Genomic DNA, 22,180 nt, shown 5'->3' with positions numbered 1-22,180 from the left:
TGCTGTTCCGCGCTCCGTTAATTGCATCTTCTCATTTTTCGCCAATTCTCGAACGAGCAACCCGATGTTGGCACTCGATCCCGGACTCTTTCTCAGCAATCAAATTCAACGTCTCAAGGGCAATTTTTGGTCTTGCAGGGCTCGGTGTGAGCTTTCACATCGAAGACGTCTACGTCCTACTCGATATCATGGCTCCTGAGCTGTCATCAAATTGGAAGAAGCTTCAGGCTCAACTCAAGGCCGCGCCTCCTTCTTCCACTACCGGGGCAGTGAAGAGAAAGGCGGACTCTTCAACCCAGCAGCCAACCAAAAAACAGAAGCTCAAGTCTGAGAACAAGCCCGCCCCGAAAGCCGTTCAAAAACCCAGCCAGAAGAGTTTCCAGAAACCCACCAAACCGAAGGGCGACCGGATGGGTGTTGCACAGAGTTCCAAGGTTGAAGTCGACCTGGACCCCAAACTCAGGACCACACCTTCCCTTGCACTCTGGGCTGCAGACAATGACGTCTCTTCAGAAGCGCTGGCCGAGGCGTACGGTCTGGGGCTGAAGAATAACTCGATGCTTGCATCAGACAAAGACAAGGTCAACGCTGGTCTCACAGAAGGACTTGACGTTGGGAAGTACATCGCCATGGACTGCGAAATGGTCGGCGTCGGGCAAGGAGGGTACGAGTCTGTGCTGGCTCGGGTGAGCATGGTCGACTTTCACGGCCGCCAGGTTTACGACTCATATGTGAAGCCGCAAGAAAAGGTCACCGACTGGCGGAGCGCTGTGAGCGGTATCCTGCCGAAGCACATGAGATTCGCGCGAATTTTCAATGAGGTGCAGACACAGGTTGCCGCACTACTCAAGGACAGGATACTGGTCGGCCATGATGTGAAGCACGACCTGGACGCTCTCAAGCTCAGCCATTCAATTAAGGATATCCGCGACACCTCCAACCACCCAGGCTTCAAAAAGTTCGCCAACAGCAGGAAGCCAGCGCTGAGGAAATTAGCAGAGGAGATTCTGAAAGTCACCATACAGACCGGCGCCCACTCGAGTATTGAAGACGCGAGGGTAACGATGCTGCTCTTCCGCAAACACAAACAAGCCTTTGACGTCGATCACGCAAATCGCTTTCCCGGCTCTGGGGGCGCATCTTCAAAACCGAAACCAAACTCAAAAAAGACTAAAAAGAAGAAATGAGCTTCAAGTCTAATCGCCTACGGTCTCTGCTGCGTCGGAGTCGTGACCCCGAATGTCCTTCATCATTACCACCGCCTGAGCCTTCGGGGGCTCACCACAATCGCCGCAACGCCATGCATTCCGCCTCTTCAATTCAGAATAATCCCTTTACAGAGGAATACCCTCCATCAACTCCAAGGCGCCCTCGCGGCCAACCGTTATTATAACATCGCCGAGCGTTTTCGTCAGGAATCCGGCTTCGCAGTATGTGAAGTAATACTGAGAACTCATTAGCATAGACCAGGAACTGCCAGATGGTGCATCCTCTTACCTCCCACTTCCTCCTGAATACATCAATCTCTTCCTCGGTCATGTTCTCGTGTTCCAGCTTCAGAGCTGGCCGGATCTTCTCGTCAAAGTTTTGCAGGAACGCCTCCTTCCACAGGCGCAGCGTTTTTGAGTAGTGCCCACCAATGTTTTCGACCTTCTCGACGATGAGCGTTCCCCTTGACTCGTTCGTAATGTGGTTCAGCAGCTGGGTGATGGACGGCAGGTACCCGCCGGGGAAGATGTAATGGTTGATGAAACTGTTGCTCGTCAGCGCCGCGCTCTGTGTAAGCCCTGCTCTTGCCGTTCACTCACTCTTCTCCCTTGGAGTACGCCTCATGGCGACCCTCTGGCATGGTGATGCACTGGAAGACCGCGATGCCGACATCCTTCTTCAGCAGCTTGTCCATGCACGCGAAATACGTCGCCAGGAACTCCTGCCCAACGGCTTCCAGCATCTCAATCGACACGATCTTGTCAAACGGCTTTTCTGGCACCTCCAGCGCCCGGTAGTCCATCAGCCTCACCTCGATCCGGTCGCTCAAGCCCGCCGCCGCGATGCGCTCCTCCGCGAGGGCCTGTTGTTCCTTGGACAGCGTCAGACTGGTGACGCGGCACCCCGTCGTCTTCACCGCCTCGATCGCGAACGAGCCCCAACCGGTGCCGATCTCCAACACATGGTCCGAAGCCTTTATGCGCGCGCCGTCGATGAAGCGGTGCAGCTTGGTCATTTGCGCAGCCTCCAGGCTTTCTTCCGGCGCGTTCGGATCGGTTTGCGGTTGCCAGATGGGGCATGAGTACGTCATGTCTGGCGAGAGGAAGGCGGCGAACATTTCGTTACTGATGTCGTAATGCGCCGAGATGTTGAGAAGCGCGTTCGAGAGGGTGTTCGTGGTGCGGGCCAAGCTTGAGATCGCGGCGGAGAAGCTTGAGATCCACGTCGTCCCGTTGCCCATTTCTTCGCGATTGACAATGAACAGCTGTTGCGCAACTCAACATTAGCTCACTGTGACAGGCAATTGAATGAAATGCCGCGCAAGGATAACATTTTACTGACCTGGAAGAAGGCGGTCAAGTCTTTACACTCGATCTCCCCAAGCATGTACGCCTCCGCGAAGCCCATGTCGGCGAACAAGAAAAGGCGCATCCAGAAGGCATCACTCTTCACGACCAGCTCGACGCGGGGCACGGCGTCGGCGCGGCGCGGGACATGGTGGTCACCGTTGGTGAGGTTCTCGTTGTACTTTGCGCCGAGCTTCTGGCCGAAGACGTGCCTCGACTCGGCGGGCTCGTCGACCAGCAGCAGCGTGCCGCGCTCAATCTTCGAGAACACGGAAAAGATGGCGGGCTTGGCTACGGACAGCGCCGGGCCCCAGGTCAGGCTCCCGACCGCACCTCTCACCAGCTCCGTCCCGCGGGACAGCGGCTGGGCTACGGCCGCCGGGACGAGAGAGGGCAGCTTGGGCATAATCGGTTCCGTTCGAGGAAAGGCAAAAAAAAACTCAGTTGGTTTCTATATGTCTCTCTCTCTCTCTCCCCAGCTTTCTTGAGGGAGCGCGGGGGAAACAGAAAAAAGGCCGATTGACGTATAAGACGGGAAAGCGCAAAAAGGCGGTGGTACGAATTGGGGACGAACCGAATTACCGTCAATTGGATTGGGCGGGACGCCGAGGGAACCTAAAGCAAGCTCTCAAGGTACAACTCTGGGATCTTGCATCTGCTTTGTTTTGGTTCCTCGGTGATGGAGGGGGGCTGGACTTGGGATTGGATGGGGGAGGGAGGGTTGAGAAATGCGGGTAGGTTTAGCTATTATCAGGACGGTAGTAGCAGCAGCAGGAGCAGTAGCAGAAGTAGCAGCAGCAGCAAAGGCAATGTCGGAACGTTGTGGTGTTCACGTCTGAGACCACGAGGCAGGGCGGGACGATCGTTTTATTGCTACACTATGTCACCACACAGCATTTCTTTTGGAGGGCGACAACGGCTGGGAGGGGTGGTTAGAGGAGCCAGCCCCGCGGCGCATAGGTGTTCCCTCTAGCTACATAGAAGAGAACAGAAGAAAAAAGGGCCACCGGCAAATGCTCTTGTTGACCTTTCTCTCTCGTCACGGATGCAACGAGCGCGTGCTTCTTGTCTCGCCCATCGGTACCGTCGCAAGCCCGAGGGCCAAAAATGTGGGCGGGAGAGGGTCCCGACTGGGATGAGGATGAGTGGGATGGTGGGTGCGGCAGGGGTAGCTCAGACGGGAATCTCTCGGGAGGGGCAGAGGCCTTGGCCATCGCTTGTTTCATTGAGGACGTCGATGGACGTTATGGGTGACGATCACGGCATTGGCTTGAACCTGAGATGTATCCTTGTACAGATTCTTCAGACACATGTATCCAGATGCAATAAGGCACCGATCGTCTGGTGTGGATTGGGTGATTCCTCAAGAGTGTTCGCTGCGTGTCATTTAGAACCGCAACAGAGAAGAAGGGTGAATTCGCAGAGTAGCAGCAGCTTCAAACTCTCAACATTTCTTCTTAGGGCAGGGCTAAGACGGCATGATGTCGATTGGTACCAACGGAGACATGGCGAGCCGAGCGCATGGCAACGAACGCATGTGCGCCTTCATCGGAGTTTACCTTTGGCCTTGAGCAAGCTCATTCGCTGCTCGTGTCAAGAACCATTACATTTGCCAAAGTACCTACATCCATCCCACGGAACGAAGTCCTGGACCACCACCACCACCACCACCACCATGGACACTAGACCGGCCAGTGCGCCGCCCCGGAGCGTCCGGCCGGAGCCACGTTCAGCCATCGAACTGCTGCTAGTGTCAGTGATGGAAGCACGAGCTGCAGGTTTCGAGAAGCCGTCGAACGCTGCCTGTCCCCGGCTGGCAGAGGGGCAGGCGGACGAAACAAAACGGAGCCTAGCCTAGGGCAGGCTTGACGATTCAGGAGTCCATCGGCCATCGGATGAAGATGCTTATTTTGCATCAAGCGCGCTGACCTCGATTGCGCGTTTTCCTTCGTCTCTACATGGGCGCACGCATTTTCAGGGACTGGGACAATGCGCTTTCACGAGCAAAGAGACGCAATGGGGGTTTCTCTGCTGGAGCAAGTGAGGATACCTGCATTGATGCAGTGGCAGCACTTGGCAGATCCCTGCAGGGCCTGCGATGCGGCAGCATTCGTTTCTACGGCGAGGACGGCTGGCTGGTGGATTAGTCGTACATTCCCCTTGGGTTAGTCCGCTTGCCGACGGGCTGGGTAGGGTGCTTTGGAGTGAAATGCCAGTCGAGCCGTCAACGATTTTCCCTTGACACCGGTTTCCCATCTTTGAACAAAAGTCCGTCCGTCGGTGCGAGCTCCGATCCAGCAGAGAAACGCTCGATGACCGGCTCTGCGGGAGCTGTCGAGTCGTCGCCTTGTGAGAGAGAGGCGAGCTACAACGAATTAGACGAGGCGTCGAACCCGATTGGGGGCTGGTCCCCGTAGATGGTACACGCCGAGGAGGGGAAGCACAGGGTCTGCGGAGCATTTTGTGTGCTTCTGGAAATTCGGCAGGGGTTGTTCTCATGTCAATGACATCAAGACTTTGATCGTCTCCACCGCCGCCGCCAATTGCATGGCTGAGATTTCGTGCAGGACTCGACTCCGAACTTCGTACTCCGACGAGGGAAAAAAGTCAGAGGTCAGATGGGCATTGAGTTGTACGTCTGAGAAGATTGGATTTTTGTAAGGAATAAAGAAAAAGGATGGAATCATTACGAGAAAAGTGTCAACGTGGCTGGGGGGCCTGGGGCGGAACTTCTGGGTGTTTCAACATCCGGTCTTGCAGCAACTTGGGTATGTAACCAAATTGACCACGTACTTGTCTCAAGACACCTAACCCGCCCGTGGGACCGACCGTCTTAATAAGGCTTATGTGCCTTGTTCCCTGGGCCATGGGAAACGATCCCTGTGGTAACGGGTAGAGATGCAAGACGAGGCATTCGGGTCTCGAAGGAGGCTGGGTGTTGATCGTGGATTGGACAATCAGGACTCAACTAGCACAATGCATGTCTCTCAGCAGCAGCGCGCCTTGTAACATCACCCAGCCTCTTCAGCCCAGCCAGAGCGCGCAGCCTGACTCAAAGTGTGCCTATAGCTTCCCCGTCTGCCACACCTTACAACGTCTGCACCAGTGAACGAAGCGTGCACGCATGGGCAGTGTTGACAGAAAGACTGTCGTGCCGTCATGATGTGGTCGGATACATACAGCGTACATACAGTACAATCCTTGCGGCTGGCCTGGCCCGAAGCCACTGAAACAGCGGGTGGAAAGGTCTTGGAGGGGGGCTCGTGCACCGTGCACCACACCCTCTCTTCTGAAGCCAAGACCTGTCTTATCGATCCCGATAAGCTTATCGAGACGCCTTATCGGCTTTAATTGAATTTGGATCGCGTCTCTTTCGGAAAAGACGCGTCGTGTGATACTCGGTCCAAAGAATCGCACGTCTGCGACACTCATCCCCTGCGGGTTTAACCAGATACGAAGTCACCATGTCGCAACCAATCCTCTCTATCCAGTCCGGCGACTCTAGCAAGAGCAAGGCAGTGACTAACCTGCTGCCTTGCCGAATCCATCACGACGGCCCAATTGGCGAGGTCGATTCCTCCTTTTGGAATCCCACGAAGACAGATGGTTCGCACATCTCCCGTTCTCCTCCTAAAACAAAGGCATCATCCTAACTCTACATCACAGATGGAAAGAACGTAGCATACTTTCGAGGAAGGAAGCTCCACGGAACGACGGTCAAGCTGCCCAAGCAGTACAGAGGAGTGGTGATGGAGAAGAGCGACAAGATCGAGAACAGGCAGTCCGAAGTCGAGGAGGAGGTTGAAGAGGAGGAGCCGCTAGTTGAAGTGGGTGCCATGGACGTCAAGGCCGAGTTTGACGAGATGGTCATCTGGGGACACGAGGCCAGCGCCGAGGCTGCGTCGGATCCATACGTCAGGAGTATTGAGGAGTGGCTCACAGTGGCGGACCAGGTTTGTGGTGACTGTGTTCCGATTTGGATCTCGTCTAACTAATATTGATGATACAGATACACTCATACGCATCACCAGACAACAAGAACGGCGCATAGGGAGATGATGGCGCATAATTGCTGGGGAATATTCAGCCCAGAAGCCCCATCCACGGAGGTGACCAAGAGAGGCCAGTCGGGCAGTCACGGGGGCACTCATTCTTGATGCTGACCACCAAAAAGAATTGCTGCATTCTGTGCTGCCGTCTAAAAGAGTACCGCGGCTAGATTGAGTTCGTTGGTTAGTTATATTGCTTAGGCAGATGATGGCCGCATAATTGCATTGTTCAGGCGTTTGGAAAGGAAGGCCCGTATTCTGGCAGACAAAATACCACAAATCTCACAAATCATCAACATTATTGTTCTTTCCAATTGATAAGAGATGCAAAACAACAATACATTGCACTGGGCGGATGTGCTCGATCAACTGCAGAGACCCGACATCGAAGTGCTGCTCACCAGCATGCACTAACAATTAACCCGAAGGAGACTAGCGCCACTGTACTCAATCTACGCTGTCGCGACACCCCTGAGCAGCAACGCGTCCCAACGCGACTTGTGCCCCTCTCGCGTCAAAATCAATTAAGCCCCTGGCCAATTCTGCCGTCTCCAACTGCGAAAAAGGATCCATCGCATCCCACCACCCAAAATCCCACCTCCCCCAAAAATCACCATCCCGCATCACCGCCTTCAAACCCCCACCGCCAGCGCTGCTGCATCATACCCGAACAGACGACCACATTTTGAGCAGTCGCAACACCAAAGACAATAACAATGGCTGCTTCAAGCGACGCCGGCTTTATGATGTCGGACGCCCCGTCCCGCGCGGCGGGTACCCCTAGACGCCAGTTCATGCCCAGCTCCTCTGCCGGCAGGCCACGAGTGCCCCCTTCCGAGAGCATGGGCGCTCCCAGCGACGATGAGGCCGAGGGCTTCGCTGACGACCAGGTCCCGCGCGGCTCAAGGATACAGGACGCCTCAAACGTTCCCAAGGTCGAAGACAGGATCGGCCTACTGGTTCAGGAGCACTTTGAGGAGTTCATCGAGCAGTGAGTACCACTTCTGCCAGCTTTGATGCTTCTCCCAAGATCATAACTGACGACATGCCTGACAGGTTTGTTGAGGACTTTACCTCCTCTGCCCCAACATCCAGCGCCGTCACCACGGACAAATACTATGTCGCCCAGATCCACGGCATGCGCGCGCTCCAGCTCTCCACCTTCTACGTTGACTGGAAGCACCTGGAGTCCTGGAACAAAGGAGAATTGGCCGACGGTGTCCTCCGTGGATATTACCGCTTCCTCCCGTTCCTCACCGCTGCTCTCCACAACATGATCGCCAAGTACGAACCGCAATACTTCAAGGAGCACAGACAGCCAACCTCGTCGAGCAACCAAGCCACCTCCGCTGCCAGCAATATGGGCTCCGCTAGCCAGTCGGACATGGGATCCAAGACGGCCAACCAGCAGACTGACAAGCTTTTCAATATCGCTTTCTACAACATGCCCCTTATCTCGAGAGTGCGCAGTCTCAGAGCGACGAATATCGGTCAACTTCTCTCCATCTCCGGTACGGTCACGCGAACATCCGAGGTCCGTCCTGAGTTGTCGCTCGCAACCTTTGTGTGCGAGGCGTGCAGATCGGTTGTGCCAAACGTCGAGCAGACCTTTAGATTCACGGAGCCCACGCAGTGCCCCAACTCAACATGCCAGAACCGCCAGGCATGGCGATTGGACATTAGGCATAGCACATTTGTCGACTGGCAGAAGGTGCGCATTCAGGAGAACAGCTCTGAGATCCCCACAGGAAGCATGCCTCGTACGATGGACGTCATTCTGCGTGGTGAGATTGTCGACCGAGCCAAAGCAGGTGAGAAGTGCATCTTCACGGGTGCGCTCATCGTCGTGCCAGACGTCAGCCAGCTTGGCTTGCCGGGTTTGAAGCCGACCGCAATCAGAGATGACAAGCCTGCCGACGTTGGTGGTTCTGGCGTGACGGGTCTGAAGGCTCTTGGTGTGCGCGACCTTTCCTACCGCATGGCCTTCCTGGCGTGCATGGTCGTCCCAGATACCTCGTCGGCGGGTCAGTCTGCCAGCGGCCAGGTCCAGGACGTCATTAGCTCGTTGACCTCAGAGAAGTCTGCAGAGACTGCCGAGTCGGTGGAAGCTGCTCAGGCGGCTGTTCTCGCTTCCATGAATGAGTCCGAGATCAACGAGTTGCGTACCATGGTGCACAGCGATCACATTTACTCCCGCTTGGTGCAATCCATGGCGCCCACAGTTTATGGCCACGAAGTTGTCAAGAAGGGACTGCTTCTCCAGCTCATGTCCGGTGTTCACAAGACCACTGCTGAAGGCATGGAACTGAGAGGCGACATCAACATCTGCATTGTTGGTGACCCGTCTACTTCCAAGTCTCAGTTCCTGAAGTACATCTGTTCTTTCGCGCCCCGCGCCGTCTACACGAGTGGTAAGGCTTCTTCCGCTGCTGGTCTGACGGCCGCTGTCGTCAAGGATGAGGAGACAGGTGACTTCACCATCGAGGCTGGTGCTCTTATGTTGGCAGACAACGGAATTTGCGCCATCGACGAGTTCGACAAGATGGATATTGCCGACCAGGTTGCAATCCACGAAGCTATGGAACAGCAGACTATCTCCATCGCCAAGGCCGGCATTCAAGCCACCCTCAACGCCCGCACATCTATTCTCGCCGCTGCCAACCCCGTCGGCGGTCGCTATAACCGCAAGACCACTCTCCGTGCCAACATCAATATGAGCGCCCCCATCATGTCTCGTTTTGATTTGTTCTTCGTTGTTCTCGATGAGTGCAATGACTCCGTTGACCGCCACCTTGCCGAGCACATTGTCGGGCTTCACCAGCTCCGTGACGAGGCCATTGAGCCCGAATTCAGCACCGAGCAACTCCAAAGATACATCCGTTTCGCTCGCACGTTCCGCCCGGAATTCACCGCCGAGGCCAGGGAGGTTCTCGTCGAAAGGTACAAGGAGCTCCGCGCCGACGACGCGCAGGGCGGAATCGGCAAGAACTCGTACCGTATCACCGTTCGTCAGCTCGAGAGTATGATTCGTCTGTCCGAGGCCATCGCCAAGGCCAACTGTGTCGAGGAAATCTCACCCCCGATGGTCAATGAGGCATTCAACCTCCTCAGACAGAGTATCATTTCTGTCGAGCACGATGATGTCGAGGTTGATGATGAAGAGCCCGAGGACAGCGCTACCCTGCGTCGCGCGGCATCTGAGGCCGCTGGCCAGCCCGTTGAGGATGACACTGCCATGGCTGTCGACGAGGCCGCGCCCGCGCGACCCAAGCAAACCATCACGTACGAGAAGTACGTCAGCATGGTTAACCTGTTCCTGCAGCATGTCGTCGAGGATGAGAACGAAGGTGGCGAGGGTGTTGAGGGCGAGCAGCTTGTCGAATGGTACCTTGAGCAGAAGGAGGACGAGCTCCAGGGCGAGGAGGATTACCACCAGGAGAAGACCCTGGCCAACATGGTGCTCAAGAAGATGGTGAAGGTAGGCAGTTGTCCAGTCATACGATTCGTTGAAAAGATGCTAATTCAGGCGACAGAACAACTTCCTCATGGCCATCCGCGGCGAGGGCTTGATGGACGAAGATGGCAACGCCGGCGAAGGCGCGTCTGCGGCTGCGGCGAAGATTGTCTACGTCGTCCACCCCAACGCTGCTGTCGAGGAGATTTGAGTGGATGTCTCTCCCTGGCGTTGGTTAATTTTGAAGTAAAATGGAGGATAGTTGAATGCATCATGAGAAAAGTAATGTCTGCAGCATTTTGGCCTTTTTGAGCCTTGAGCAGTTGGGACGGCCGGGCATGTGTTGATACCGCCTGGGAGTTGTGGCGTTGGAGGACATTCTGCGTTACTGAAGAGGATATGCATATAAAGCAGAGAGCCGAGGTAGCAAGACATGTGGTCGTGCTGCAATTCATTATTCACAATGGGGTTTTTATTGTTCAACCGCAATGGTTCCAGCATTCTTCAACATCACTGATCTCGTAATATAATAGCAAAAGCAAACGCTGCTCGTCGTATCATTCTGTGGGCACTCATCGCCTGCAATGTCACCGGGTATTGTTGTAAAACCATTTTCATCATCATTCTTTCCTATCATGCACGCCTACGACGAGAACGTACCATCCTGGTTGACGTTCGGGATAAAGTTAGGACACAGCCACCCTCTGCCTTCGGGACAGGTAAAAATGACCTCCCCGTTCTTCCGCAACAAGCCCATCTGGAACCGCCACTCCGTCTTGACGGCGATCCCGTTGATCTTGAGCCAATACGCCAGGATGCCCTCGGGCGTACACGGCTCCTGCCCGCTGAACGTCTTCTCCCGCGAGTGCGTGTTGAACGCCTTCCACCGGCCGCCCTCCTTCTCGACGGTGCGCAGGTTGACGAACTCGCGGTAGAGGGACAGGTACGTGAACATGGCGTTGGGGCGGCCGAAGGCCGTGATGTCGGTGACGCCGGCGCGCAGCTCGCCGTCGTGCAGCATTGAGTACCACGTCCAGTCGAGCGCGACGCGCGGGGCGAGGATGCCGTTGTCGGGCACTTTCAGCGACGACAGCGCGGGGGAGCCGTCGCCCCAGAACTGCAGGTCGAGGCGGCCCTTGTAGATGTAGTCGTACGACACGCCCTTCTCGACCATGTAGCGCTGGACCTGCTGCGCGGCGAGGTACAGCGCCTTCCACTGGCTCAGCTGGTGGTTGAGCTTGTCGGCGCCGCAGGCCTTGACGAGGACGTCGGGCGGGTCGACGGCCTTCTCCTTGATGTCGTCGAGCTTCTTGACGACGACGGTCTTGAGGGCGTCGCCGAAGCAGGCGCGGAGGTTCTTGGCGATGGTGCCCTCGTCGGAGGTGTCCTTGTCGCCGGCGGCGTCGTAGACGTCCGTGTCGTAGGTGAAGACGTGCACGTCGACGCCGCCGGAGCCGGTCCAGGTCTTGACGAGCTTGTCGTTCTGCGCCTTGCAGGTCTGGAGGTAGGTGCGCAGGAAGCCGGTGTAGACGATGGCGGCGCGGCCCATGTCGTCGGCGGCGCGGTGGAGGGTGCAGGTGGTCTTGGAGCCGGCGCGGATGTGCAGCTTGCCGCTGTCGAGCAGCTCGAGGACGGGCTTTTCAGCGGCGCCGTCGCTGGAGTCGGCGGAGGCGCAGTCGGGGAGGAGGTTGGAGATCCACGGGGTGGCGCCGTAGGGGGCGGCCGTCGAGTTGGACCAGGAGAGCATGAGGACGCCCTCCTGGGTGAGCTCGACCTGCCACGAGACGGGCCAGTGGTATTCGGTGTCGGAGGTGAAGAGCTCGGCCTCGGTCTTGGTGTCGGTGAGGGAGAGGGCGCCGCTGTCGAGTAGGCGGAGGGAGTAGCGGCCGGAGGGGGAGGTCAGGTGGAAGGGGGAGAGCGTCTGGCCGGCTTCGAGCTTCGACGGCGTCTTGGAGGTTGGTTGCGCATCTTTGGCTGGGTCGGATGCCGGTGTCGCGGGTTTCGAGGGCGCAGACGATGCCGTCACGGCGGCAGCGGTCGAGGAGATCGTGGCAGCAACATCGTTGCCGCCCTTGTTCGCGTTGTTGGCGGCGTCTTTGGCCGGCGCTGTTGGCGCATGGTTGTTCACCGGGGTGGGAGGACTGTAGCCGACGTGGGGGAGCTGGGGGACGAGGAATATCGCGGCGATGAGGAAGACGGCGACCACTAGGGACAGCCTGAGACACGTGCCGCTCAGCATCACGACGGTTGGGCTTTCTGGCTTGGTGGGCTGTCCATTGCCAGCATAGCAGTGTGTTTTATGGCGTTTGTCTAAGAGGAGGTTATCCAATGAATCCGACAGGGGGCGTGCCGAGGCGGCAGGTGAATCCTCAGTGCGGCGCGATCGCGACGTTATCCGCTTATCGATAGAGCTTTGACCGTATGCATGTATCGGACTTGTTTCAGCACGATACCTACATACATGGTGCCCGTGATTAGTCGGCACATGTAAGTGCTCCCAAATTTGCCCATAGAATCTTGCTCAGAGGTTACTCGTTCCCTATTGTCAATTCGTTTCAATGACGCTACTTGGTGGTTGGGACCTGGATGTGAATGGCTTCAGTTCGTTGAGCTAACCTTACCCGAATCTGCCTTGTGTATCAACTGCAACATTGGTACATAAAGATTTCTGTTTCGATGTTTCAAGGCGCCTTTCTTTTCCCATCTGAAGTAAAACTTTTCGTTTCTTGCAACCGATGAGAAGAAATGCATTGTCTCGTCTTTCTATCTCTATCAGATTGGCATTTCATTAGTCACTCTGAAGTTTTTCTTACTGGTTGTGTTATCCGAACAATCCCTCACCGGTACAATCTGTTCGGCTTTACCTTCTTGTCTCTCGGAATCCTTTCATGGTCATATATCGGTCGCAGAAACAACGCCTCCTTCTCGGCCATGATGCCGTACCTATGACTAAGTGCTTTGGTATCTTCCAAGACACTCGTCGGCATTGTGAAGTCTCCTGGAGGCGGACTCCGCATGGCTAGTGCCAACAGCTCTGGAATTGAATCCCAACTTGAGCTCGTGATGCCCCTTCCTACACTCCACAGCACGAAAAGCCCAACTATACCACAGTACAAGAACAACCCGAACACCATGTTTCTTACTGTATTGTCTTGGTTGCAATACGCAAAACCTTGCATTTCCGCGCGGAAATAAAATGAGGCAAAACGTGACTGATCGGCTTCTTCGACGACAAAGGCGGCCTCATCTATTGCGGCGTCTTGGCGCTCGAAAAGGCGACTCCGCGGAAAGAAGTGACGCCACCACGGACCATTCTCATCTTTGAGCGTTGTGATGAGATGAGCATTGGGTGCCGTGCGCGCCATCGCGTTGATGAGCATGCCGTTGATCAACGTCTCAATGTGACACGGCGTCCAGTCCGGCCCCCTGTTCTCGAGTGAGGCAAGCCCAGCAGTGGTGGCAAGCCTCTGGAAGACAGTTGTATTTGTCTTTTCCACAATGGGATTGCTGAGGTTCGCATAGGATGTATGGATGGTGATCATACGGTTGGAGCCCCAGTCACTCTTTTCGAACCATTCTTGCGTCTTGACATGGTAGTACTGAAACACATGAATTTGGGCGGCCGTCCATTGGGCGTTGGTTATGCAACCATAAAGCGCAGGCTCTTTCCCTTCGAGTGGAAGGGAGACAACAGACCCGATTGAGGCATTTGCTGCCAAGTCTCCCTCCGGGTTGATGTCAAAGAAGAACAGTTCAGGAATAGAACCGTTCATGCTCTTCAGAAGATCCTCCGTATCAACATCTTCGATTATCATAGGGCTATATAGCGTTTGGGGGTTTCGGACATCGGGAAATTGGAGTGATCGATTATCGTTCCTAGCCAAGCACCGTGTCGTGATCGATGCCACCTCTGAGTATGTGGTGTACCGGGAATCAGATCCTCTGTAATTTCTCTTGTTTTCTTGTCCCATGCGTGTCATGGCCGTTTCCCAGAGCGCCGTTATTTTGACGAGGCCTACACCCGTGGCACGGGGAGGCAGCATCATCCTGGAATCCTCCCACTGCATCTCCGGGTTTTCAACAGGCTCGCGAACGGATAGACTGGCTAGCAGCACAGACTCCGTCGTAGGTAGAGGCCATAGTCCTAGAGGTCGGGTGTACAAAGGGTTCTCCACCTCAAGTTTCCTCTGGCCCGGAAAAAAGCTCGCAAGTTGCTCTAACGATTCCCAACCAGCTGATGGACAGCGTAGATCGCCGGTGACGTGGCATATCTCTCCGTGGAGGGTATTGTTGGCTGTAATCATACTGGGATACATCTCTTGAATGGAGACATTGAGCCAGGCCCACGAACCGCCTAATTTGTACCAGTCTTGAATGGGCATCAAGATGGTTGCGATTGCAGGAGCGACTAGTACGGCCAACGCACAGCATGTGAGCGAAAAGACAATAAAGAAGCCTTTCTTCCAGACGGAGGAGAATCGCCCTCGCAACATAGCGAATATGTCATTCGACCATATGAAGCTTGGAGACTTGTATTCGTGGCTGGCGAAAAAGGCTGCCAATGATATGCCTTGCGGCATAGTTGCCTCCATGCGCACAAACGTGAAGACCATTGTGGTAAGAGATCCGATAATGAAGCTCTCGATGAGCTTTGCAGCAAATTGAATCGCCAAAGCGGCCTGCTTATCCCACGCACGAAGCGGTGTTAGGTGGGCCCCAACCCAGTGTTCGCGGAAAACGAAGCGAGCCATGATAGCAGTTGCTATGATGGGAGGGAAATGTATGAATGCGGCCAATAGTGCCATGGGTCGGTGCTTGTAAATGACCACTTTCGTACGGTCATGCACTTTTTGATAGAAGAGGTGATAGAGAGAGTGTAAACTCCATGCCTTCAGAGTGTTGTGGATGATCTCCTTCCATTGGAAATTCGGCCTAGTCCAAAGACGCGAGGGGATCAGTATCAAAACTAGTACATTGAGACAGGAGGTAGACCGCTTCATCAGTGGGCCTCATCACAAAAAAAAGGGGGCTCACTCCGTCTGAACTGATTCCTCCGTCCCGGCTCGAGGCTGGTGCTGTGACTGCCCTTTGATAAAAATAGAGTTGTTTGAACCGGATATCAACCTCGTCATCTCCACCTCTGGCTCTTCCCATGGAGTTGTGCTGTCAGCAAGGTCTGGCCTGTACAGGGAAGACATGTTGATCTTGAAAGTTTTGCCGAAAAAGGAGCTGCCAACATAAGGTTGGGCGAAGTCTTTGGATCCAATGCTGGCTTTACCCGACCTGCTTTAATAGAGAAATTCGAAGCCAGTGACTCCATCCTAGCCACCATGTCTACGCAGCTCAATTACCTCCGTAAGGATCTGTCTTACCCACCACCAGGTGGCTTACTCGCGAGGTCACGCAGACAGTCAAACATCTCATTGGTGCCTTTTTTATCGTACAATTCAACTTCCGTCAACTTGCATTGAATCATATCAGGCTGAGGGCGCCACAGTACGCAAAAGTGGACCGAAAGGGGGATCGGAGACGCAGGCCAAGGTACAAATGGTCGTTTTTGAATCAATAATTGCATCTCTGCCCTCGTTCGGCTGCCGAATACAGGGCCCGGTCAACAAAAATGCATGCAATTCCCCGATTGCCCCATGGGGTTGCGGGTAACCTGTCCTTCAATTTCTCAAATAACGTTATAGTCATAACCGATGTCGTCTGTTAACACCAAACAAGTATGGCCCGCATCAAGCTTTCTCGCAAGCAAAGATAGTCGAACCTCTTGTTGTTGCGTCTTCTGCGAAAGGGGCCTATCTCGATGTATCGCAACCTCGAGCCACCTCACTCGCTTCAGGGGGCGAGACCAGAGAAGATCTTCCAACCAGGTTGTTTAATCTTAGAAAGCGCTTCTGCGGCCATAATGAAATGCACTACATGTCCTAGACAACATTTCTGGATAATGCACCGCCTAAGAATTCACCATAGGCTTCCCCCACAACTTCGAATCTTCCCATGACCCTTCCGTAGCCGCTCACTTTCTCTCTCAACTGAATAATATGAAAGTTGCAACCGGTAATGATAAAGACCTTGTCGCTTGATCGCAGCACAGCGGGACCAATGCACATATATCTCTCATTCTTCGTGACGAAGAACCGCATCTGCGACATCACGTTTTGTATGATGTTGGAAGTAGTGTTATCGGCCGCGGAACCGGCACACAAAATCATGTCAACGATGCCTCGCAAGTCATTTCTCACCTGGCTTTTGCTTATTTCCTCTAACACTAAAAATTACGTTACGCGGTCGATGATTCGTTTCTAGCGAATAATAATTTCACTCCATTTCACACTTTTCCTCGAATTCCACCAAGCAAGGTTTTCCCACCACGTTGTCTCTTTGATCCTTGCAATAGCTTCTCCGGCCATGATTCCGTGAACTGCGAGAAAAAGGGGCCGTTAGAAACATCTAGATTAACAGCATCCAATCATTGACGTACCGTAGGCTTCCCCGATAAGTTCAAACTCCCCATTTCTGTCACCATTCTCGTCTACAATCTCTCTGAGGATAAGGGGGAAGTTACACCCGGCTAGGACATAAACTTTGTCACCGGGTTTGAGTGAAGCAGGACCAATACCCATATATCGTTCCCCTTTTGTGACGAAGAATCGGCGAAGTGGCATGATGTTTTGAACGACTTGAGCAACGGTCTTCTCGCCCGCCGAGCCCGCACACAAGACCCTTTCGATGATTCCCGCAACTCAGTCGCGTGTCTCTTCTTCATCCACTCTGGCCGTAGCTCATCCTTGACTTTCTCATCCTTTGTCCACCAGTGATTTGTCTTTCCCTCCAGAGCATTCTGTGCCAGGGCATAGGAATTATTAATGATCGAGTCTACTGAAACGGGAACAGAGCCTTGAGGGGCACCGCACCAACTACTAATCTCATCATTGAGGATAGCGTGAGTGTGAAGTGTCTCGAGGTTCATGCCAAACCAGGCAACAGCCTTCTCGTCAGCGCAGGCTGTATACCCGTGCCCGAAAACGAGCGTATAGTCCATAGAGTCTCCAAAGAAGGGAGACAGTAGCCGCGTGCGGTTGACAAACAGAACTGGTATTGTCTCATTCGCCTCTTTCCGCCAGTCAGGGACCCAAGACGGCAGCATACCGCCGTTGCAAGCGGGTTTTGATCCACCCGCTGCCAAAAGGATGTCGAGACTGTCTTCCGTGCGTATAATATCCCTAGCTGCCTCGCAGAATACTTTCTTGACAGTTTTACTGTAGTCAGGCATCATTAGGGGGCGGTTTTCTTCGCCGACGAGACCCAAGACCGCGAAAACTTTATCCCTCGGATCAGTTGCGTCTCGGTCCCAGGTGTTCCACAACAGGTCCGAAAGCTTTCCGTTGAGGAGTCTCATCTTACACAGATGAAGAGCCAATCCGTAACGCCTCTGAAGTTGCGCCCAAACTCCGACTCGGCAGTCGCTGCTGTCTTTCATTGTTTTGCCTATGTCATCCCAATATTCATGATAAGACGTGGCCCTCTGAAAGATCTTCCACCTGATGGTCTTCTTCCCGCATTGAACAATTGCTCTGTCACTTGCGCTCCAGACTTCTTGAACAACCCAGGTGCGGCTCCACCATTGCCGGCCGAGAAGGTTGTCGACTGCGGTCCAGTGGGTTTGGAAACTTTCATGGAAAAAAGGCGCCAATGGATGGCCGAACATGTCGCAAAGGACAGGGTAGCCGATGGCGACATGGCCAACATTTGGTTCCATGATATTGATGTCAGCCGCCCAGGCCATCCTCGCTCTCTCCTGTGTACCATTCTGTGCTCTGCGCTCCCAGAACTTCATGCGCTCCAGAAACCTGGTCCACGTACGAGGCAGTTCCCCACGAATCATAGCTTCATGTTGCTCCCACTTTTTCTTCCTCATCTCGTCCCATTTGTCTCTGGCGCGGCCACTCCCACAGTACAGGCCAACACGCAGGGCGCAACTCTGGAACAGCTCTATTGCTTTTTTGACCCAACTTCGAAACCAAATTGAGAAACTAGCAATAACAGCTGACCTTGTAAGCTCAGCGGATTCAGCGGCTTCCACTGGCGTAAGGAGGGTGTGCGAGTTAACCTTGTCGTAGCTATCAACTGTGTCAGCGTCGTTGCCAGCTGTGTCAACGTCAATTTCAGCTGCGTCAACGTCGTTGTCAACTGCCTCACTATCGCCTCCACGTTTAGGATCTCTAAGATCACTGAGAGTCAAATACTCATCCTGGCTAAACTCGGAAGTCTCGTCATCCGAAAACGGTCTCTGGTCATATTTCTTCTTGTATGTTCCCATCCTTTGAAGGAAGCGAAAGGCCCGATCGCTTTCACCGTCCTCAGTCGCCAAGCCCAGCCAGATAATAACGCGTTGCGCACGGCTGTAGATCTGCCGCATTTGCTGCACCTGCACACTCCTCTCGGAGGCATTGGCTTGGCTGATGCAAATGGCATCGATCCATACAACGCGAGGCTCGTTGGGATAGCGGAGGGAGTTTAGAAGAGACGTGACATTGGGCGTAATTGGGATACTTCTGACATCTTTCGTTTCGCTCGATGTCGACGTTGACCCAGTGTCGCAGACGACATCCAGCGCATCGGTGAAGTCTTCAGCGCCCCAGGCGTAAGACACCGCCTCATAGTTGGGGGCCAATTCAAGCGGTGCTGACCTGAGTATACCAGAGAGTGCCGTTGCTTCGTCTCCGGGATGAATAGTGAGGAGACGGATATGGCCATCTGGAAGATCTTGGTAAACGGGATGCATTGCAGTGAAATGTGGCTAAAGCCAGCAGCCAATGGCCAATGTCTATTGCAAGTACGGCTTCCGCAGACCGCAGGCCGACTTTGCCAAAATGGAAAGTTGAGTGATTGAGGAGGTGTGGCAGAGCGAAGAGCGATTTCGCTCAGCTTACTTGTTGGTTGGAAATCTCTCGAATATTCTGATTGGTTTCCATGCTCCTGCCTACTTTTAATTGGACATGCCCCTCATTAAAACCATGCAGAACGAATAAAGACGTTTATTCGCTCAAGATTGCAGCAATCGAGAGCAAAAGTCCCCTCCGAGCAGTGGATGTTTTGAGTTCTGCACACTTATTCTGTAAAGTCACAGGAAATCAACCAAAACTAGCATGGCCAATATGAGGTCTGTTCTACTATAAAATCATGAGTCAATGACCATGTCTCTATCCAAGATTAGTACAAACAAGAGCGCTATGGAAGCTCAACCTCAATCAAGCTCTCAACGCCCTTGCCTCCGCCCCAGATCTTCACAATCTTCAACCCAGCAATCTTCTCCAGAAGGTTGTACCAGTCACCCTCGGTGCGCTCCTTAGAGCAGAAGAGTGTTAGCATGACCATATCAAGCGCCGATGTCTCCCACCAGGCACCAGTTGACGGAATGACGTTCTCGTTGATGAGCAACTTGCTGTAGCCGGGCTTCATGGCGGCCTTGATCTGCGCGAGAATCTTCTCGCAGACATCATCAGGCCAGTCGTGCAGGCATGAGTGCATGTAGTAGGCACGGGCACCCTTGACGGGCTGCTCTGTTAAGAAGTCGTGGCCCATGGGCGTGATGGCTGGCGTCAGCTCCCGGATCTGGCCGATGACCACAGGCAGATCCTGCAGAATGAGCTTGCCCGGTGCGTCAGGGTGGTAGCGGTGGAATTCGGCCAGGTCGTGACCGATGCTGCCACCGATATCCACCAAGAAGGGGGCGTGGGCGTTCTTGTCGGCGCCTTCGATGAGCCTTTCTTTGACGGGGAAGAATCCCGGAGCCATCCAGGGGTTACGGCCCTGACGATAGCCGGACATGTGGTGGTTGAAGTGAGTGCCGTCTGCGATTACTTCTGTCAGTACAGGTATCCATGCGAGCTTATTTGTGGCTGTAAAACCTACAGCCCAAGTCTTGTTGCCATGAAAACATATCCTTGTCGGTGTTATAGGCGTACATCATAGATGTATCCTTTGCATCGGTCGGGTTCTTGAAGCCTCTCTTGCGAGAGTACTCGTGGAATCGCAAGGGGCCGGCGCCGGTGCAGGAAGTCCTGGAGGCATCATGACGTTAGCGAACCGTTACATGTAGATAATACGTGAATGTCGATGTGGCAGGCACATATAAGACTCACATAGCAATGTATCCATCTCCAATCATGGGAAGGCTGAGCGACTTTGAGAAGTTGGTGGGCTGGTACTCGTCGAGGCCGGTCTCCTTGATGTATCCCATAGCACCAAGATGGCGCATGAGACGACCTGAGATGGGGTGTCAGTCGAACAAGTGTGAGGAAGATGTATTAGGAGACTTACTCAGGAGAGCTGGGCCAACACCAAGGGCTTCGGCCAACTCGGTTACCTTTTGGGGTCTATCGCCATTCTTGGCCATGAGCTTCCACAGGCCTGAGTCAACACCAAAGTTGATACCGGCAATGGCACCAGTCTTGCGGAAAACTTAGTTAGTTTACATGGAATAGTACCAGGTGCCGAGGCAAAAGCCGACCTGTGCCCAGCAATGCTTGATCATGGTCTCTCTCGGAGCCTCGAGAGCTTGGACAATCGACCGGGCCTTCAGCAGGAGCTCGTGACGGGCTTCTTGGCCGCCAGTCGACAAAGAGCCAATCACAGCATTAAGCTCCTTTAGCAGTCCAGGAACTGCTGCCAGGTCATTGGGGCTGGTGGCAATTGAGGGGTCGACGACTGGGGCGTCTTTGGTGCCATTGGTGTCATTAGTACCGTTCGTACCGTTGGTGCCGTTCGCAGCTGGCATCATGAATATGAATAACGATAATGAATGAAGTAAGCTGAGGAGGAGTGAAGAAGCTGGGGCCAGACTGACATGGCGCTCCCAAGGCGAGTAAATATATCGTGCCGCGAAATCAGTCGGAAGGAACCTCTTCGGAAGTCGGGAAACATAATGAGCATCTGCATTTGCTAAAGCCCCCACGTTCCGTAAGTCTGTTTCTATGACCCCTTTTTGTGGTGGGAATCGAGGTCCTCGGAAGGTGAAGGAGAGTTGGAGAGCGGCGGAACTGGCGTCTCTCCTGATGCAGCGCAGTTGTTGGCAGAGCAGATCTTGAGGTCCAGTGCTCCATCCCACTTCGTCCGGGCCGGGATCCCGAATCCCCGTCCAAATACAGTTCTGACAATGTCAACGGGACCTCCCGCGGTTAAACCAGACGGCTGTGTGGCCTGCACGCTGCCCCGGCTTGTGAAGACCGGGGCCCCGGACCACCGGCCCCACCAGGAACCATCTTCCGGACCAGGCCCGAGCAGGGGGCAGATACAGTGTTGGTTGATAGTCACAGTTTTGGCTATCAACCAACAGCGCAAGAGCCCAACAGTAGTCCTCAAGCGGAAATAATTACTCTCGGTCAAAGTTGATCGGCCGCCGTCCTACCGTCCGAGGCTTGGCCGCATTCTGCTCAACGCTCGCAGCCCATGTTTTTGGAACAAAAGAATATTAAGCCTGACGACACGGCTCCATATCTCTGCAGCCAGACACACAACATGCTGTTGGTGAAGGCTCGGCTGTCGGGGTTCCAGCCGGGCCCCTAGACAATGAAGACATTTCTGTGCCCACGAACAGCCTATGTGGCCTGTCCATGGGCCGGGCTAACTTCCCCAATGGGACAATGCGGTTGCCAGGCATGCTCCAACACGATGAAGAACACGTCCAGACTCCAACAGATGAAGTTTGCTTCCAACATATTACACATGAAGATTCCTTGCAATATAAACGGGGCTTGCGGGTACTTCCAACAACACGGAGACGATTCTTTTGCCCAAAATGATCAGACCGATTGTCTTGGCTTGCTACCGCAGTATACCTGGAGGTTGACGCCTGTTCCAACGAGTGGTTGGAGAATTTCAACTCGGGGATCTGCTGCAGCCCGTATTCCCGCCACGTTCAATTGCATGCAGCACATTGCGAAGGGCCCACAGCCTCCTGGTGTTTCGTCGTTTGGTCTGCTCGTTGACTGATCTTCACGAATCGTGATCAAATATCAGGATGATCAGGGGCGGGATGTGGGATTATACTGAATGTGCTATCACCGACTGAAAGAAGCCACACAGATTTTAGACACATTGTCTTCTTTCGGAGA

At 54.1% G+C, this 22,180-nt stretch overlaps 7 protein-coding genes across 7 annotated transcripts; 3 read left to right on the top strand and 4 right to left on the bottom strand.

Moving 5' to 3' along the window:
- Window positions 1–188: 188 nt before the first annotated feature.
- Window positions 189–1,187, top strand: REX4 (RNA exonuclease 4; the record flags this gene model as incomplete). The annotated part of the gene is made up of 1 exon (XM_037320608.1): window positions 189–1,187. The coding sequence occupies one exon, from the start codon at window positions 189–191 to the stop codon at window positions 1,185–1,187; it is 999 nt and encodes a 332-aa protein (XP_037181418.1).
- Window positions 1,188–1,334: 147 nt separating this feature from the next.
- Window positions 1,335–2,961, bottom strand: ufaA1 (Tuberculostearic acid methyltransferase UfaA1; the record flags this gene model as incomplete). The annotated part of the gene is made up of 4 exons (XM_037320607.1): window positions 1,335–1,445; window positions 1,498–1,753; window positions 1,809–2,473; window positions 2,551–2,961. The coding sequence occupies 4 exons, from the start codon at window positions 2,959–2,961 to the stop codon at window positions 1,335–1,337; spliced, it is 1,443 nt and encodes a 480-aa protein (XP_037181417.1).
- A 3,058-nt stretch (window positions 2,962–6,019) lies between these two features.
- On the top strand, window positions 6,020–6,606 carry CGCA056_v005354 (Uncharacterized protein; the record flags this gene model as incomplete). The annotated part of the gene is made up of 3 exons (XM_037320606.1): window positions 6,020–6,161; window positions 6,222–6,508; window positions 6,565–6,606. 3 exons carry the CDS (start codon window positions 6,020–6,022, stop codon window positions 6,604–6,606), a joined length of 471 nt encoding a protein of 156 aa, XP_037181416.1.
- Window positions 6,607–7,320: 714 nt separating this feature from the next.
- mcm6 (DNA replication licensing factor mcm6) lies at window positions 7,321–10,269 on the top strand (the record flags this gene model as incomplete). Its single annotated transcript, XM_037320605.1, has 3 exons — window positions 7,321–7,595; window positions 7,661–10,082; window positions 10,138–10,269. The coding sequence occupies 3 exons, from the start codon at window positions 7,321–7,323 to the stop codon at window positions 10,267–10,269; spliced, it is 2,829 nt and encodes a 942-aa protein (XP_037181415.1).
- A 2,626-nt stretch (window positions 10,270–12,895) lies between these two features.
- On the bottom strand, window positions 12,896–14,809 carry CGCA056_v005352 (uncharacterized protein; the record flags this gene model as incomplete). Its single annotated transcript, XM_037320604.1, has 1 exon — window positions 12,896–14,809. One exon carries the CDS (start codon window positions 14,807–14,809, stop codon window positions 12,896–12,898), a length of 1,914 nt encoding a protein of 637 aa, XP_037181414.1.
- Window positions 14,810–16,635: 1,826 nt separating this feature from the next.
- Window positions 16,636–18,849, bottom strand: CGCA056_v005351 (Heterokaryon incompatibility protein 6, OR allele; the record flags this gene model as incomplete). The annotated part of the gene is made up of 1 exon (XM_037320603.1): window positions 16,636–18,849. The coding sequence occupies one exon, from the start codon at window positions 18,847–18,849 to the stop codon at window positions 16,636–16,638; it is 2,214 nt and encodes a 737-aa protein (XP_037181413.1).
- Window positions 18,850–19,295: 446 nt separating this feature from the next.
- Window positions 19,296–20,844, bottom strand: CGCA056_v005350 (O-methyltransferase; the record flags this gene model as incomplete). Its single annotated transcript, XM_037320602.1, has 5 exons — window positions 19,296–19,918; window positions 19,980–20,128; window positions 20,210–20,333; window positions 20,388–20,517; window positions 20,578–20,844. The coding sequence occupies 5 exons, from the start codon at window positions 20,842–20,844 to the stop codon at window positions 19,296–19,298; spliced, it is 1,293 nt and encodes a 430-aa protein (XP_037181412.1).
- Window positions 20,845–22,180: the final 1,336 nt, after the last annotated feature.

Source organism: Colletotrichum aenigma (genome assembly GCF_013390185.1).
Source record: "Colletotrichum aenigma strain Cg56 chromosome Unknown KSG_Cg56_contig03, whole genome shotgun sequence".
Taxonomy (NCBI): domain Eukaryota; kingdom Fungi; phylum Ascomycota; class Sordariomycetes; order Glomerellales; family Glomerellaceae; genus Colletotrichum; species Colletotrichum aenigma.
The sequence above is the reverse complement of the archived record's forward strand: the minus strand, read 5'-3'. Positions and strand labels throughout refer to the sequence as shown.